This window comes from Entelurus aequoreus, linkage group LG11, assembly GCF_033978785.1.
Source record: "Entelurus aequoreus isolate RoL-2023_Sb linkage group LG11, RoL_Eaeq_v1.1, whole genome shotgun sequence".
Taxonomy (NCBI): domain Eukaryota; kingdom Metazoa; phylum Chordata; class Actinopteri; order Syngnathiformes; family Syngnathidae; genus Entelurus; species Entelurus aequoreus.
This window is the reverse complement of record NC_084741.1, coordinates 34,281,944-34,300,500: the sequence shown is the minus strand read 5'-3', so window position 1 is coordinate 34,300,500 and position 18,557 is coordinate 34,281,944. Positions and strand designations below refer to the sequence as shown.

At 39.3% G+C, this 18,557-nt stretch overlaps 1 protein-coding gene across 2 annotated transcripts in view; it reads right to left on the bottom strand.

Moving 5' to 3' along the window:
• Positions 1-18,557, bottom strand: part of LOC133660030 (beta-chimaerin-like) — a 71,458-nt gene that overhangs the window by 4,767 nt on the left and 48,134 nt on the right. For both annotated transcript variants that reach the window (XM_062063060.1, XM_062063059.1), the window contains 6 exons: positions 14,078-14,161; positions 12,398-12,482; positions 5,012-5,185; positions 4,844-4,921; positions 2,829-2,966; positions 2,640-2,745 (listed from right to left, as the gene is read on the bottom strand). In XM_062063060.1, the coding sequence (XP_061919044.1) occupies positions 2,640-2,745; positions 2,829-2,966; positions 4,844-4,921; positions 5,012-5,185; positions 12,398-12,482; positions 14,078-14,161 (665 nt within the window). The remainder of the gene's footprint in view (positions 1-2,639; positions 2,746-2,828; positions 2,967-4,843; positions 4,922-5,011; positions 5,186-12,397; positions 12,483-14,077; positions 14,162-18,557) is intronic.

Here is an 18,557-nt window from a genome sequence, read left to right as displayed (position 1 = left end):
TGTATACATATAGAACAGCTGAAATCCTTGCGCGTAAAAAACACATTTTGCTAGCGCGTGGCGTCTTTTTGGGCATGCACAGCCGCATCTTGTAGAGATGTGACGGTCGTGAACGAATCGAGACTTTTGAATGGCTCTTTTAAGTGAACGATACTGGATTTACAATTGCGGGACATTTGTTTGCTTGTTTGTAAGTGGTTCATTTTATTTTTGATGTATTTTTTTAAAATGCATTTAATTTATAACAAAGTTAAAAAAAAAAAATGATGTCACTCTCAAAGCCTGGGGATTATTGCACCACCTTAAAGCCAGTCTTTTTGAGCCGTTCTTTCAAAAGAATGGCTCCCCAAGATCCGGCAACCTTCAAAGAGCAATAAATCCCGTAAATCTCTCTGGTTGAGAACTTGACTTAATGTCCAAATAAGGACATTCACCTCGATGTGACGTCACAACTACAAAACTCCAAGAAAAAAAGCATCCAAGACCATGTGCAAGCTTACGGCAAAATGCATGAGCCTCATGATTTGACATTTTTGTATTGTTTAACACGAGTATCCAAGTTTGTAACAACGCAAAAGACGTATGTAATCATATTCCCTCTATGGGCAGGGCAATAAAAAAATATCAATATATGTCACGATAGATACGTAATTAAAATCAATAAAAAACGCATTCGATAAAATGTTTGATGATTTTTTTTTTCTTCACTGGAAGAAAACGGAAGTTGCAAAGCAAGGTTGGTTGCATGAACAAAGGCACTCTGGGAGTGATATGCTAAAAGCCAATTAGGAAATACAGTATCAACTATCAAGTTTGGTTGCCCCATCTTGTTGTCTCACAGTTGTTTTTTTTCCATGGAGTGAGAAGAGAAACTAAAAATGAGTACTGCACAGAGCAAAAAAAATGGTATGGCAATTTTTGGGATTTTTTTCAAACGGACCAGAGTCAGATCAATGTGGTCTGTAAATTAGGCAAGGCGCTCTACCAACAAAGGCCGGTAATACCACATCACCTTAGCCGTGCTCATACATTAGAGCACAGCCGTAACTTCCTGACACTAAACTTGCAGAAAATAGTTCTTCTCGGCTTTCTCTGTGTTTAAATTTCACACTTTGCACTATTTTGTTACACTTTACTAAGCATTTCTTATGTATTCCTTATTTTTGCACTTTCGTTTTAAGAGAATATTATTAAGTGTCTAATGTAATCTTAGAATTTTGTTGACATTGATTGTTTTCCATGGTTGTGTTGACATTTTTTTTAAAAATACAAATGTTTACATTTAATATATTTTTCTCTTGGTCTGTATTTTTGATAGTTCATAAAAAATACAAGTAATTATCGATATCGACCAATATAAAACACTAAAATCGTGATAGGTCGGCCATATCGCCCAGCCCTAAGCCCCCTTTATGTATGACTCTTTTTCTGGTGGCATGTCCCAAAAAAATGGTTTAATAGTTGATTTTCTGTCTATCCTTCCAGTCAGGGGATTATTTCTTTTGTTTCTATATGCAGTTAAGCCTGATGCTATCACGTTAGCTCCGTAGCTAAAGTGTTTTGCCGATGTATTGTCGTGGAGATAAAAGTCACTGTGAATGTCCATTTCGCGTTCTCGACTCTCATTTTCAAGAGGATATAGTATCTGAGGTGGTTTGAAATACAAATCCGTGATCCACAAAAGAAAAAGGAGAGAGTGTGGAATCCAATGAGCCAGCTTGTACCTAAGTTATGGTCAGAGCGAAAAAAGATGCGTCCTGCACTGCACTCTAGTCCTTCACTCTCACGTTCTTCATATACGAATCTTTCATCCTCGCTCAAATTAATGGGGTAATCGTCGCTTTCTCGGTCCGAATCGCTCTCGCTGCATTGAAAACAATGGGGAAATGTGAGGAGCCTTTCAACCTTTGACGTCACGCTACTTCCGGTACAGGCAAGGCTTTTTTTTATCAGCGACCAAAAGTTGAGAACTTTATCGTCGATGTTGTCTACTAAATCCTTTCAGCAAAAATATTGCACTATCGCGAAATGATCAAGTATGACACATAGAATGGATCTGCTATCCCTGTTTAAATTAAAAAAAATCATTTCAGTAGGCCTTTAAAAGAGCAGTTTAAAAACCTACTCAGTGGCCTAGTGGTTAGAGTGTCCGCCCTGAGATCGGTAAGTTGTGAGTTCAAACCCCAGCCGAGTCGTACCAAAGACTATAAAAATGGGACCCATTGGCACTCAGCATCAATGGTTGGAATTGGGGGTTAAATCACCAAAAATGATTCCCGGGCGCGGCACCGCTGCTGCCCACTGCTCGCCTCACCTCCCAGGGGTTGAACAAGGGGATGGGTCAAATGCAGAGGGCAAATTTCACCACACCTAGAGTGTGTGTGACAATCATTGGTACTTTAACTTTAACTTAATAGACTCGATTTGTTTGCAAACGTCACACCTGTAGTTGTAATGCTTTAGTCAGAGTCAAGTCCTGAATAAGTGATGTCAAAGTCCATGTCAAGTTTTTGACGACATTATCAAGTCGAGTCCAAAGTCGTCAAAATTGCGACTCAAGTTCAAGTTGCCTGACACGAGTCCACACTTCTGATTACGCTGTACATAACACTGAATTGCATTCATAAACGATGGCTAACCTCTTGAGGTGAGCCATCAGGTAGCGAAGAGTCTCGTAGTGAGCTGGAGGAAGCTGTAGCAAAGCCTCATGCACGGCCTCCAGCCTGGATTCAGCATTAGGGATCTCTGCAAATATGCGGGGAAATAATAAATCAAAGTGATGGCAGGCAGCAGCAAATAAGAGAGAGAAAGAAGAGGCGAGTCCTTACTTGCTGCCTGGATGAATTTGGAGTACAGGTCAAAGGTGATGATAGGGATAGGAAGGTCTCTCAAGTAGAGCTTCAGAGCGCCAGCAATGATGTTGATGTCTGCATAGACACTGGCACTGATGTTCGCCTTGTCACCGTCTGTTCATAACAACATTTACTGGATAAGGCTCTAATACTTTTCACGAGTTAAGGTCAAAGCTTCTAAATGTGTGCGGAAAATTAAAAAAATGTGTAAAATGTCTGTCCATCAGTGTTTTAAGGCTGGTACACATAAATATTTTCTAAATCTTAAAGAGATTTTAGCTCTGTAACAGACCTCACACATAAAGATAAAAAAATCAGGCACTGAGCAGAGCATGTGTGTTGTGCCACGATAATATCAACACATCTGAGCACATTCAAGTCATCCGTGCCCAAAATCTGACATACCGGTAATCAAACTATCGATGAATGAGTTTCCGCAAAGTTGAAAAAAATAGGAATCATGAATTTTATATTTTCATAGCTAGTGCATTCAAACGTGTGTTTGACCTTCTAAATAAGTTGTTTTAATGTTATGAGAGCCCTATAGACATGACGGAAGGAAGGAAGAAAGGATCGTAATTGTCATTGCACAAGTAGTATGAAATTTCATTTTCAGTACAAACCCGGTGAAGAGCAGGCGGGGGCAGTTTGAGGTGAGGAAAAAAAATACATATTATGACATTTTGTACAACTCGAGACTTGCAACGAGGGTTGAGGGGGCGGGCATCCGGCCCGAAGCTGCCAGCCACTAGGGGCGCTGCTCCATTTTCTGTCATACCCTTTAGTCACTTTTGCACTCTTTGAATCCAATATAGTAATGCTGCCTGAGGCTGAACCAATCAGTGGCCCCAATATTGACCAGATTTCTCTAATTGGTTTGGTGTTCTCTAATGGACAATACAACTGTAGCTAGGGCTGTGAATCTTTAGGTGTCCCACGATTCGATTCAATATCGATTCTTGGGGTCACGATTCGATTCAAAATCGATTTTTTTTTTCAATTCAACACGATTCTCGATTCAAAAACGATTTTTTTCCCGATTCAAAACGATTCTCTATTCATTCAATACATAGGATTTCAGCAGGATCTACCCCAGTCTGCTGACATGCAAACAGACTAGTAGATTTTTGTAAAAAGCTTTTATAATTGTAAAGGACAATGTTTTATCAACTGATTGCAATAATGTAAATTTGTTTTAACTATTAAAGGAACCAAAAATATGACTTATTTTATCTTTGTGAAAATATTGGACACAGTGTGTTGTCAAGCTTATGAGATGCGATGCAAGTGTAAGCCACTGTGACACTATTGTTGACTTTTTTTAAATTTTTATAAATGTCTAATGATAATGTCAATGAGGGATTTTTAATCACTGCTATGTTGAAATTGTAACTAATGTTGATACTGTTGTTGATAATATTCATTTTTGTTTCACTACTTTTGGTTTGTTCGGTGTCGTGTTTGTGTCTCCTCTCAATTGCTCTGTTTATTGCAGTTCTGAGTGTTGCTGGGTCGGGTTTGGTTTTGGAATTGGATTGCATTGTTATGGTATTGCTGTGTATTGTTTTGTTGGATTGATGAATTAAAAAAAAAATTAAAAAAAATAAAATATATATATATATATATATATATATATATACATATATATATATATATATATAAATAAATACAGTATATTAAAACCATTTTTTTTTTTAATTTAAAAAATCGATATTTTAAAAATGAGAATCGATTCTGAAACGCACAACGTGAGAATCGCGATTCGAATTCGAATCGATTTTTTCCCACACCCCTAACTGTAGCATATTGATATATTTAGTTTATTTAGCCATTTGTATGATGGAAAATACATAATTTAAGACCAAAACATTTTTTGAATATGCATTAAAAAATAAAAAAAATATCCCCAAAAAATGTGCAAGCTGTAATATTTGAAACGCGATGTGGCAAGGGACAACTGTATGCACAAGTACTGCGGCAAAGAGTCACACCTCTGTCAAAGGCCAGTCTCACGTCCTCGATGTGCTCGGAGAAACCAGACACTCTGTACAGACCTTCAGATTTCATACCTGTAACACAAGCAATGGGCAGTTTAACACATACATTGTATGTTCAATATTTATGTTTAAGCACATTCACCATCATTATTGCCCTTTTACCTCGGAGCTCTATCTCCCGAATGCAGAGATCCACCACCATGGGCCTGGTGGTGTTGTGAGCCTTGACGAGTGTGGTGAGGTCACAGCTGAACACTTTCTTTATCCTGCGCAGGTCCGGCTGGCAGTCGCTGGGCACCAGCTTCGAGCACTGCTTGTGTACACTCAGCCCGCAATCTTACAGGAGAGATAAAGAGCGGCCCGTCAGCCTCACACCGACGATAACGCAAGCACAGCAGGGGGGCTTAAGACAGCGGAAGTACTGCTCTCTGCCGACACTTGGTCAGTGGCAGATAACCAACACAGCAGCAGGAAGTCATTTTTGGTGGTGTGCAATGCAGAGCGTGTCTGAGCTGTTTGACTGCAGGTTTGGAAGGAGCTCCTGAGAGAATGTATGAGGAGTTGGAACAAAGAAGTCCCTCCTGCTCACCAAAGCACGAGGTGTCTGATGATAGTCTTTGCCTGCAGCTTATCACCATGGCAAATGTGTCAACAACAAACATTTTGTTTGGGTGGTGGGGCAAAGGCCAGGTCTCGCATTGAGTCTGGCTTTTGAATATGAAATCTTGTGACAGGGTCTTGCAAGCTGTCATAAGTTAGTTTTGCTGCTATTTTTAGTCACTTTTGAACTATCTTTAACCTGTTTTTTTAAGATGTTGATATTTTTACTCGCAATGATTTTTGCATGGTATTGAAAAAAATGACTTCGGATGAATAATTTGCAACTTTTTAGAGGGGTTGCCAGTACCCATACGAGGGCCGCACTTATGGCGTCAGAACTAGGGTGTCAGAAAAGTAGCAAAAACACACTCTGCGTGCGTGCAGACTTATTTTGCGCGTGCAAAAAGATGCCATATGCGTGCACAGAGTCGCCGTGGAATCTTTTTACGCTAGTGCATCTACTCTGTGCCCACTTGTGGAGTCTCTTTGCGCACGCTGCATCTTTCTCTTTCTCTGTGCGCGCGATGTTCCACCCTCTTGGTTGAATACACATTCCAGCAATTGCCCTACTTTCTGATTGGTCCCTTTAAAGGGGTCATATCATGATTTTTTTTTACATTTAAAACACTTCCTTGAGGTCTACATAGCACATAATGGTGGTTCTTTGGTCTAAATTGTACTAAAATGATCTTTTCAAGCCACTTTCTAAATGTCTTTTCATTCTTTTTTACGTGGCTCCACTTCGACTGTGTCTTCTCGCTGTCATCCATGTTGTAGTTTTTAGCGCTTGCATAGCAAGTCTACTGACAGATATAAGTTAGAACTGTACGCTACTTTGTATTAGAATGGCAACAGCAGAGGATGCATGTGCAGCAGCTTGTTTCCCAAAACAAGCTGGTGAGACTCCTGCTCAACCTCCCATACAGGACTCACCTAACTCAAGCCCACTTTACAAAATTAGGATGGCTTAGAGTTGAGGAAAGAGCACACCAAACCGCAATGTGCCTGGTATTCAAAATACTCAGAGAAACTGTCCCCAAGTACCTGTCAAACTATTTCACCAGAGTAAGTGATGCTCACAGGTACTACACGAGAGGGAGTTCCTCAGACCTTGTCGCCCCCCAAATTCAAGACTCTCATGGGAAAAAATGCATTCTACTATTTTGCCACCACACAGTGGAATGCACTACCAACAGACCTTGAAATTCAAACTTCCCTACTAAATTTTAAAACTGCCATAAAATCATGGCTCAGCTGATCTGAACCAAAATTGATCCCCAGCAACTCTTCGAAGCATCAAAAAGGTTTATATGTGGTTATAGTGTATGTATATTTTCTCATTCTGTTTTGCACACTCTTGGAGTCAACATGTGCATAGTTTCATGTACATAGTGTATATATGCCCCCTCCCCCCATTTTTTGTATATATTGTTTTTCAAATCACCTGACATGTATACTGTGTGTATGTACATAATTTATCCATTTTTTAACTTAATTGTTTATATACATGTTACAGGTTATATATCTTTTATTATTGAATGTATCAAATGTGATGAATATTTAATGGCCCACAATGGAAACAAGCCTTTTGGCTTTTTGTGCCATCCATTTGCCTTGTTAAAGCATTACATGGATTCAATTCTTTAAGACGTCAATAAACTTCTCAATCAATCAATCAATCAATCAATCAATCAATCAATCAATCAATCAATCAATCAATCAATCAATCAATCAATGTACGAGCCAGTCTGCCCCCCAATAAGAAGATAGCAAAAAAGAAGCTTATTGACTACAGCGCAGTCTACAATGGTGCAATCGCGCAAAGCACTTTGGGTAAATTTCTAACATACATGGGTAATCCGCTGACATCAACGGTGTGAAAAACATCACAGGACAGGGCAAATTCTGATTTGGAGGATGTATTAAGGAAGGCAAGATATCTCCAAAATGCCTCCACGGTTTGATTTTTAATTCCTGGGACTTAAGCAGATCCCAAATACACAATAACAGGTAGCAATAGTTAAGGAACGTTGGTCGTGCATAATAAGTGCTCTTTTAAATGCCTATTGTCTCCTGGTCGGATCTCATTTTAGGGAACTGGTAATGTCCAACTGTATGCTTCTTCTAAAGGGGATTATTCTGTAGAGTCAAAGGTTTAGACCAAATAACCATTTGAATCATTCTTCATGAAGGAATATGCTCAAAATAAAGACAATTAATCAGGGCATTCATCAATGAGCTACCTTTTATCATACATATATAAAGTAGGTGTAAATAATGCTACATTGCAATTACCTGCGGAGCATTCTTTAAGAAAAACTTTTTGCCAGGTTCCTTAAAATTGGCTCTGACCAGGAGATAGTTGGCGCTTAAATTGACCAATTAGAAAGAAGGAAAGTTGTTGGGCTGTGTAGTCAATGCCCGACCCTAAGTGCGTGTGCCAAAAGGGTGGACTGTTGTGCGCGTAGAGAAAAAGACACTTCACGAGGGCAAACACAACCATAGCAAAAAGGTGCCGCATGCGCGCAGAGAGTGAGTCCATGCATGTGTTCTTTACACGTTTTCGCAAGGATATTGGCAATGTTCTGACGCCATATGCATTACCCTAAACGCAGAACACGCACTGTACTACAGGGCCCCATTTTGTGTAAAGAGGTGCATGTAAAATGTCAAATAATAGGGTGCTTCATATGAAATGTTACTGCAATAGTGCTTGTCTTATTTAGCAGAATGTACTGCATTCAAATCCCGGTCGAAGTTGATGGAATAAGATTTGTAAATCTTTGTTTTAATGATGGTAACATTTTTATTTTGCACAAAAAAAAAAGATTATTGAACAATGTATTTCCAATGACTGTGTTGTAATGTCAGTAACAACAAAAGTCCAGGCTGGTCCACCCAAAACCGCGTTATTATTAGGGTGGGTCATTGCTGAAGATAATAAAGTGGTACCTCAGTTCTCATACAACCCACTTTGACAAACCATTTTTGCCAAAGGATCGTCTTGGTTATCTAAGATTACAAAACAACAAGCAAGTCTGTTTGCTCACACAAAGAATCCCACGCTTTGGTGATTCAGTCTGTTAAAAACAATGGCAAAATAATCCACCATGGGGCCAAAGAAAGTTGTGATTGACAGCACTTTAATAAAGACGATGAGAAATACTATTAAATTCAGGAAGTACTCCTCCCATTCTTCGTCAACAAGGGCCGTCATTAAAGGTAAAAGGTAAATGTTTCTTTATCATTTAGATTTTATTCAAAAAAAAACAAACAAAACTTGACTTTTAGTTGATTATTTGAAATCAGAAATGGCTTGTATGAAAGGCAAAAGCCTCTAGAATAAAAAGCAGGGTTGTCCACCGTGTGTGCCATACTGAAAAATTAAAGAATGCCGTTTTGATACATTTTGTACGTTAAGATGCTAAAACCAATTCAACATACATCAGTATATACTAGGTTATTTGAAAAAATGTTTTGCTTTTGTGTTATATGAGACAAAGGAAATAGTGTATTGTGGTATTATGGTATTATTTTATTTTGAAAACCTAAAACTGCAACAGTAATATCAGATGAATGTTTGTAGCAGGATTCCCTTGAAAGAGATTACTCATGTCAATGGGACTTCCTGGATAAAGGATTTTAAAAAACATTGGATGATTATTGTGTATGACTCACATGAACTTGAAAGACTGCATCCATACAACTCAAAAATCCCCCAAATCATTTATTTAGGAAATCATCTGGTATAGCAAATAAATAATTTGGTGTAATTTTCCAAATCTCCATCTTACATCAGACATGCTCATTAATTTTCATGTCTGCATGGTAACTTGGATGGACAATCTGGGAGCAGCTTGACCTTCTTCGCCTTAAGGAACTTTGAAGCATGAAAAAGAGCGCATTTCTGCTTCAGAAATTGCCCTTTCTTGTGACTTGGAATGTACTTGGCAGCAAGAACGTCTTGATATTTCAAGCTGTTGATACTGTCATCCATTCTGAAGATCTCACACACACCAATACTGGATGTTACTTAAACCAGGATTTTTCCTCAACAAACTTAACTGTTTTTCTGGGTGAATCTTGGGCCCGTGTGTGTTCCAACAGGTCTTCTACAAAATTCACGGTGTTAGAGATGCAGTTCAATAAATTATTTATTTAAAAAATCTATCTTTTGTCCCTACTGTCCATCCTTTTGCGAGCTGTGGACCTTGACAAATGCAACACATTTTTTTAGTAGTATTCTGTTTAATGTTTGTCAGCACTAATTTGGCCATACAGACCACAGCGTGAGACAATTTGATACAACTGTTCTTGTAGATAAAGGGATTTCTGAAAAAGGGCTGTTGGTCCTCTCAAACAAGTCTTAAGTTACGGCATCTGAATTGTTTTTATCTTCTCTACTTGACGTTGGGATACATTGAAGATTTCTGCCAACTCAGCAGCAGACTTGATCTTCAGGCTCTTGATGATCATTATTGCGGTTAGTGGTTGAATCTTGTGCATGTTCTTCGACGTCATTTTGTACTTCACACGATGGTCTTTGCTGGGGTTCTTTTTACCCACTCGGGAATGTGTCCATTGCAGTATTTATCACAGGCAAAGCTCAAATGTGTGATTGGTTGAATCATATGACAACTGTTGTCCTTGCAAAAACAAATGTTATGGGCTTTACAAACTGTGAACATCAAGACATTTTTATCACCTTTTTCCTTTGACACCGAGTTAATAATGTGAAAGCTCTTGACATTAATCTTTTTTTCCCCTAGAAATTGATAGATTAGAAATAAAAGATATATGGCCTTTTAAAGGGTACCTATGATAATTTTAGTCTTCGACTTATAAATGTTACAATGTTGGATACTCATATTACACAATGCCAAAGCGTCAAATCATACAATTCATGCTTTTTGGCGTGAGCTTGCACGCAGTTTTGGTGACCTCTGTTTGCAAAGTTGTGCAGTTTGGCTAAGTCGTGACTCACAGCGAGGTGGAAGTACTTATTTGGACGTTAAGTAAAGTTCTCAGCCAGAGGGAGACAAGCTCCTTCCCCTCTGCTTCAGGCTATTAGGGGAAACACAAGAAAGGTAGAATAAAGTATTCTTGTCATCTAACCATCACCAACCACCATCATCCTCATCACTCAACTGACAAGCCAAATGAGGACTGTGTAAAGGATTGTACATTTAAAGTGTGTATTTGTATGTGTGTATATTTTGTGTATTGCATACGTTTATATTTTTACATTGTGGCGGCGTGGCGAAGTTGGTAGAGTGGCTGTGCCAGCAATCGGAGTGTTGCTGGTTACTGGGGTTCAATTCCCACCTTCTACCTTCCTAGTCACGTCCGTTGTGTCCTTGGGCAAGACACTTCACCCTTTGCCTCTGATGGCTGCTGGTTAGCGCCTTGCATGGCAGCTCCCGCCATCAGTGTGTGAATGTGTGTGTGAATGTGGAAATACTGTCAAAGCGCTTTGAGTACCTTGAAGGTAGAAAAGTGCTATACAAGTACAACCCATTTATCATTATCATTTATTTATCTCTGCGAAACCACATTTCATTGTCTTCCTGAAAGCAATGACAATAAAGAACTTCATTCATAATCCTGGCATGTGCATAATAACATCGACATGCAATGACATAAATGCTGCTAAAATCGATCGCAGAGTGACTGTACAGGTGTGCCTAATTTTGTGACAGAGTGAATCTATATAGTGTTTGTCAGAAATTTTTTTTTTTGTGTAGACGACTTCAAGATAAATATTGAAACAGTGTACATTTTCAAAAGAAAAATTATGATACTTTTGAACAGGGTGCGGCGTGGTTTCATTTGCAATCTGGGGAACGCCTCCAGAATCGATCATCTTGCAGACAGACTCAAAAAAAGTGGTTATAAATGTGACCGATGAGCCAAATTTAAGCAAAATTTAAACCCAACCATATCCAATTCATATTATCTAGACCACAAGGAAATGTTTTAAATGTAGAATAAAATCATCATTGTTCCACTTTAAGTCAGTATGTCCTTATGTGACAAGACTTCTGTCATGGACGATATAATTATTCTCTATGAAATGTGTTTTGTGTTCGTATTTTTTGAATATTTATTTTAAATAAATGTTGTCCGTCTAGAATGGATTAATTGGATTTGCATTATTACTTATAGCAAAACTGGTTTCGGTTTTCGTAAGATTAAGTTTTTGTCCAACCTTCGGAAACAGCTTATTAATGAAAACTGAGGTACCGCTGTATTCTCGTCTTATATAATGTAAAATCAACACTTGATGTTGCTCGAAAATGTTTGCTTTTATGACACAAAATCAATTAATAATATCCAGAAAGCTGAAAAAATAATCAAGGCATAAACAACTTTAAAAAAAACATACTTGTAAGAAAACCACAAAATATCCCGTTGGTCATGTTCCGAATCTTGATATGCAGTCAATAGCCTCCTCAGATTCAGCATACTCAGTACAGTAGAGCTATTTCTTTTGTCAGAGTAAAATAGCCTTGGTAAGGGGTATGCATTTTTGCAAATGCCCACTGCATACCACCCAGAGGACGCTGGCTCTCAGGGTGACATGGTAAATAAATGACAAATAGATAAAAATGTACAGTTCAATTTAATTATTTTTTTTTCAATTAAAACATTCCGACGCTAACATGCGCCAAAAATATATAGCGTATTACATTATCAAAAGTAGTAAAACTAAATTAGATTAACTATTTAAATTTTTACATATTTAAGCTAGTAATTAGAAAAGGATGCAATACAATGGAAAAACATGTTTTCTTGGTTGGCGGGATAACCATAAAGTTATTCAGTGTTATCAACCCACCGATGTGTATTTAGAACCATTATGCAATGTGTTGTCCACACACTGTACATTACTTGTGAAAGCTGTCCTATTACTGACAATACATTCTTTGTCGTTTGCAGTGCACTTACCTGAGCAGCGGACACCTTGGGCAATTAGGCCCCACATGAAGTTGGCGCAGTACTCACACCAGTGTGGCCCTCGAAAGGTGTGTACCTGCAGGTGGACACCCCATGATTAGACACACACATTGCACCTCCATGTCCAAAAGCAGGAGAAGCACCCTTTAGATGGGCGGCACAGAGCTTACTTTGTGATGGGACGCTACAGGAGAGGGGAGCGTGGTGGTCAATTGAGAGCGTGTGTACACACATGAGGCAGATTAAAGGATTTAGCGTTATGTGTCTGGCATCTGCTGCCAGGCAATCAGATACTTGCAGGCAGGGCTGCACGTCTAAATAACAGACAGGCACCCCGACACTGGTAGGACGATGCACCTGTGCAGTCAAACGCACACACCTTCAACAGGTGAGAGGAAGGAAGGTAGCATAAGGCAGGCGGTGAAGGATTTTTGTTTTCTTTTCACAGAAAAATAGCTGGAGCAGGTTAGAAATGAAACCTAATACAATAGATTTTAGAGCTGTCTTCAAATAGTCAAATATTTGATTTTGAATCGTCAGACATTTAACCCTCCCGGAGTTAAGTGCCTGCTGAAGCCCACCATGTACAGCAGGTGTGTTGGGAGGATGAAATGATTGCCTTCATCATTTGTGTGTAGACAAATACTTTTTAGAGAATACGAGATCATACAATTACAATTCACTAGACAGCGATCACCCATTCTGGTCACTGCTTCCTGGTGTTGTGACGTCACGTGACTAAAACAGCTGGCTGTGAGTTTTGGCCTCCCACATCTCGTATTATATAAAAACCTAATTGCTTGCACGGAAAAATATTTGACTAATAGTGTTGGTAAGATGTTTCTACATAGGGTACCAGGATGCGCCACAGTCAGACAGGAATCTCTCTGTGCCACCGCACGCCTATAGCCGTCTAAATCTGACTGGAAATTAGACACAGTGTGGGAACGGACGTGCTGCCTCCCCGCTGGAGGTGTAGCTCTTTGCTGGCAAATGTAATGATCCTTCCGCAGGTTCACATACAGAAACTTTGTTACAAATGTTCCTTTCTCTATTTAGTCAAGTTGGATGTCTTGAACAGAGGACCTCACTAAACAATCCAAATTTCCGTGTGCATTTGATTATCTGAGTAGTTAAGCCTATTTTGGTGGTGGGATCTGAGCCGAGGATATCGTTGTGGCTTGTGCAGCCCTTTGAGACACTTGTGATTAAGAGCTATATAAATAAACTTTGATTGATTGATTGAGTGGGAAAAGTTGCAAATTAGATCTCTGTTTTGCCGCTATACGTTATACTGACACCAAGTGACTTGTCAGGATGCACTACTATCATCACAATTCTGTTTATTTTAACAGCATAGATTTGACTTATCGTCAACTATGGGCAAAATCTAACAAACAGGTTTGACTATGAAGATCCTTAGTGGAAGGCAGCACTAAAAGATTGTCAGTCATGAGTGCTTACAATAATTTACATGTGTCTCACAAAGTCAGGAGACTAAGGGTAAGAGTTGAAAATCAATGATAATCAATGCGCTGTGCTCGTCTCTGTGCATTAGTCACACATTTTGTGCTGCAGGAAGTCAGCTGTGTGTGTTTCCATCAGAACAACAATATTATTTGATCAAGACTAATCAAGAAAAATATGTTTTACTGAAGACTTTCATCTTACCTTAAAGTTGTGGATCTTCTCATAGGAGCACTGCTTCTCTGGTGTGTCTTTCAAGGTGCTCTGCCTCACCAGAGATGAGGAGATCTGTGGACAGGAGGCCAACAGTTTGATGGGCTTCCACAAAAGTGTCCCCTTGCTCCCCAGCTTGACTCCCAGGGCAAAAGCCAGCAGTTCCTGTCGCTTCCGCTCTTGTCGTTTGGCTTTGTGGTTCATCACGTCCCCTTCGAACCCGCCTCGGTTATTTTCGGCCTCCGCGCCGGCCTGATCTAGTTCCCACAGGTCCTCCATCTCCTCTGGGGGAAGATGCGGAAGGGAGAAGCACGGTCCGCTCCCCTCTTCTCAGCCAGCAGGGCAACTGACGGCCGCTATCGAGGGGAAGGCTCCACTTCTGGTCAGTGCAGTGCGGAGAAGATGGGCGGTGGGTGGCCTGAAGGCTGGAGTGTGCCTCGCACAATGGCCCTCTTTCACACGCCCAGAAAGGAGCGAGAGAGAGAGAGAGAGAGAGACGGCTCTATGATAGGGAGGGGCTGAGTAGGGGTGGGGGGGTTGCTGTCAGGACTGTTTCACACAGCTCAACAGCTCTGTAAAGCAGGATCAATAGTGCAGACGCCCTCTTTATATCACACAGCACTCTCACATTAGCCCACTGCCTTCCGGACACACTCCACTCCACTTAGCTGCAGATATTCACATGCCAGCAGCTCGCAGGCAGCACGGGCCTCCTAAATGTGTCACCGCTGCCTCAAATACTACAGAGGGTTATTCAGATGAAGAGCACTCAGAATTCAATCAAATCTTGACCTCCATCTTTGTAAGGATGGAATCCCCCCCGCCATGCCACAGAGATAGGGCCATCCAGAAACTCCCACTTGTCACAAGCAGTAATCTGCAGAGGACCAGCAGAGCCAGACCAGCAACTGGGATTGGGAGAGATTATTGCCATAATCCTGACACAGGAAGTAATCCCGAGGCAGTCAAATCCATGTAAAAGAGCAAAGAAAGCTCATTTGAAGGACTGCAGCCATAAGGTGTATTATCAGTGGGGAGCTGTTGCTACACTCATTATGTATTTGCCTGTGTTGCACATATGCAATCAATAAACAGGACAGGCAGGTATTTTGGCGTCATTAGTATGATATTTACGGTGGCTGACAGGGGAAAATGTGCTACAACGTCAGAAACACACGAAACCCCCAAATCACATGAATACATTACACACTGGGGAAAACACTCCGGAAATACGATGAAACTGGGGGTGCCAAATAAGACAAAATAAATAAATGTTTAAGTAATTACTTAAATGCGTCATTAATTCATTACAATTTAAATCACATACATAAATGTGTTATTAAATGTGTCATTTTTAATGTAAAATTTAATCTAATCATTCAATTAATAATTGTTTCAATATTTCATGATTTCATTAATTTACAATTTAATTAATTATTGATTTACAATTTTTATGATTTTTAATAATTTAATTAATGGCCCTTTTGAATTTTGAATTTAATTTTGTCCCTCAATAGTTAGCATGTTATTAGGAAGTAAGCCCTACCAGTGGTGCCAGGTCCGAGAGAAATATGCAAAGCACGAGAAACAGTTCAGAAGAAAGTTAAATTGTGAAGGTAAAACATTTACCTTCACAATGTCTATCTATCAAACTAACAATGTTATACAGCTACCTATTTAATGAGTTGTGTTTTGCCCGTTTTGCATGAGTTTTCTTATGTTCTGGACGTTTATGCGCGTTTACCCTTGTCGGCCACTGTAGATATTACATTTAAGACTGCAAAAAATATTTGACATAATCGAAATAACTATAAAGCTTGGATAAAATGCTTTCTGTAGCGCTAACACATTTTATTGTTTTCACAACCAATACTAAATGGTGCCATAAAAGTGATATTTGATGACTTAAGTAGGCTGTAAAATGTCAGTCGTGTATCTAGCATTGAGATTTACTCATTTTATTTTGTCTTATGAAGCAACAAGCAAAGAAAAATGGACATGCATGTTAATATTCCTTGTGGTAATAATACCAAAGACAAGGTAAAGCAGGAGGTTGTTTTTACTTTGATACTTGGGGTGACTGTTGGCAGCTAAATAACCCTAACATTACAAGGTGAAAATAGCTTTCAGGGGTTTCTTTGCATGGAATTAATTATAGCTTAGGATACATTCATCCATCGTTTATTGATGTATTTGTTTCCGGACATGACCGCAATACATGAATTTCTGCAAAGTAGAAATCAATCCATTGATCAGTTTTCTACCAAATGTCCCTTTTAGGGTTGCGGGGGGCTGCCATTAATTATACTTTTTTTTTTTTATAGCTAAAGCATACAAACAAATGTATGACCTTCTAAATATGTTTTTCAACATTATGAGAGCCCTGTAGACATTCAATAAAACCCTTTAGTCACCTTTACATCTTTTTAATCCAATATAGTAATGCTGTCTGAGGCTGAGCCAATCAGTGTCCACGATACTGAACAGCACGCTCTGATTGGTTTGGTGTCCTTTAGTGGCCAATACTGTTGTAGTAGTGATATTTTTTTGTTAATTTACAATTTTTCTTTTTAATTTAGGACCAAAAAATTATATAATATGCTTTAAAAAATAAATAAATATCCGCAATGTGGTGAAGCCGTGATATTTGAAGTGCGATGTGGCGAGGGGTGACTGTATTTTGCACTTTAAGTCTATATATCTTTACTGTGATTATTTTCTTTGTGAACACATTCATTCCTTAGTTATCTATTTTTTTTGCTACAATTTATTATATTACCTTCTGAAAATAAGTTAAAATCATGCCGTGGATCCAAACTAATTGTTTGACTAGTCAACTAATCAAAAAAATCATCGCTGATTGGTCGTCGATTAAAATAACCCTTAGTTGCATCTCTAATTGCATTGTTACTATCACATGTTACGTTCTGCGTAATCGTAGTGTTGGTCTGGACCCTAGGATGCAGAGATGGCAGACGAATTGCAGGTCAAATGTATTTATTAATTTTTTTTTTAAAAACTAGTGCAGCAGGGAATTGCACAAGAAGCATAGGGTAAGATACAGTATACAGCATGGAAACAAAAAAGCTAAATAGATGCACCAGAGTCCAGCAATGTCTAGAGGACAGGGCTGGTATTGAAAGCCTCCTAATTGGCAACCAGTCACAGATGAGAAAGGTGAAACATTTGTTGACAAACAGGAACCTTATAAATAACAAATTAAGAGTTTCAACACAGAAAATAATGGTTGAAACATAGGAAAATAACTTGAGTCATGTCGGATCATGACACTACACTCATTAAAATAATCCGTGATCGTTAAATTGTGTTTCAAAACATGAAGACCCTATAAAACTATTTTCTCTTTGTCACGATGCCCTCAGGCAACGTTAAAGTATCGCTGCAAAGAGAGACATGACAGGTGTAAGATATTTGTCATTGTGGCTGGCATTCTGTGAGGAGACCTACACATACCAGAGGATACAATTCAGAAGGGACAGACGTGAAATACACCACTCTGTAGATATTTTATCCACAAGAGGGGAGGAGGGAGGCAGACGAGGGCTGAGCTTTGTCTGCGGGCAGATGGCCTCTTGTCTGGCCAAAGAAAAAGGACACAAAAGGTGTCCACACAACAAGATCGGCTTTCTTCCAGAGTGTCTTGACTCTTTTATTCCGGTGAGTCTTTGTAAAAGGCACAGCTGAGTGGACTCCTGTGAGTCATGGCAAAATAACACAAGGGGCCACTGACAAGGATGTGACCCCTTGCACAGCTTAAACAATTCCATACAAAGAAAAAACATTGCCAATAAATAGATACACTGTGATGGACCTCACAGGCAGAGGATGTCTCACTCTTTGCAAAATGTTCTTTATTTTTATATACCGGTACTCCCACAAACTGTGCTCAGAAAAACAGCTGAGTCATAAGATGTTTTTGTGTGATAAAATTACAGCTATTAACCGACAAAGTGGAACATTATCTGAACAAACAACACCCCTATTATTTTGAAAATCATTCCATGGCAAATAACCAGACCAGCCTGACCGGCACATCACTGGTATCCCGAGTGGTGAGTATCAGGAGGAATGTGCTAGAGGTCTGGCCGCATTCAGAATGCAAAAGTAATCTAACTGAGGGATAGATCAGGCCCCCCTCTTGGCCTCTGGGAAACATTTTGGGTTACACTAAAAGGGTAAATACGTGCCCATATTGACTATACAGTGAAGCCACTGTGCAACTAAAGCCTCAGGGTGCGGCTGTGGGAATGGTAAACACGGAGGTCAAAAGGCGACTTCTCCACATTTGAGCCTCAAAGGTGAGCTGTGCTTCTTGGACTAATTCAATCAGGCCAAAAAAAACACACTTTTTCTACAAACATCCCCTGACAGCTCACATCATTGTGTGGAATATGAAAAAAATTGACAAAATACTTAAAAATTCACCCAGCACATGTTGTTGTATTATAAA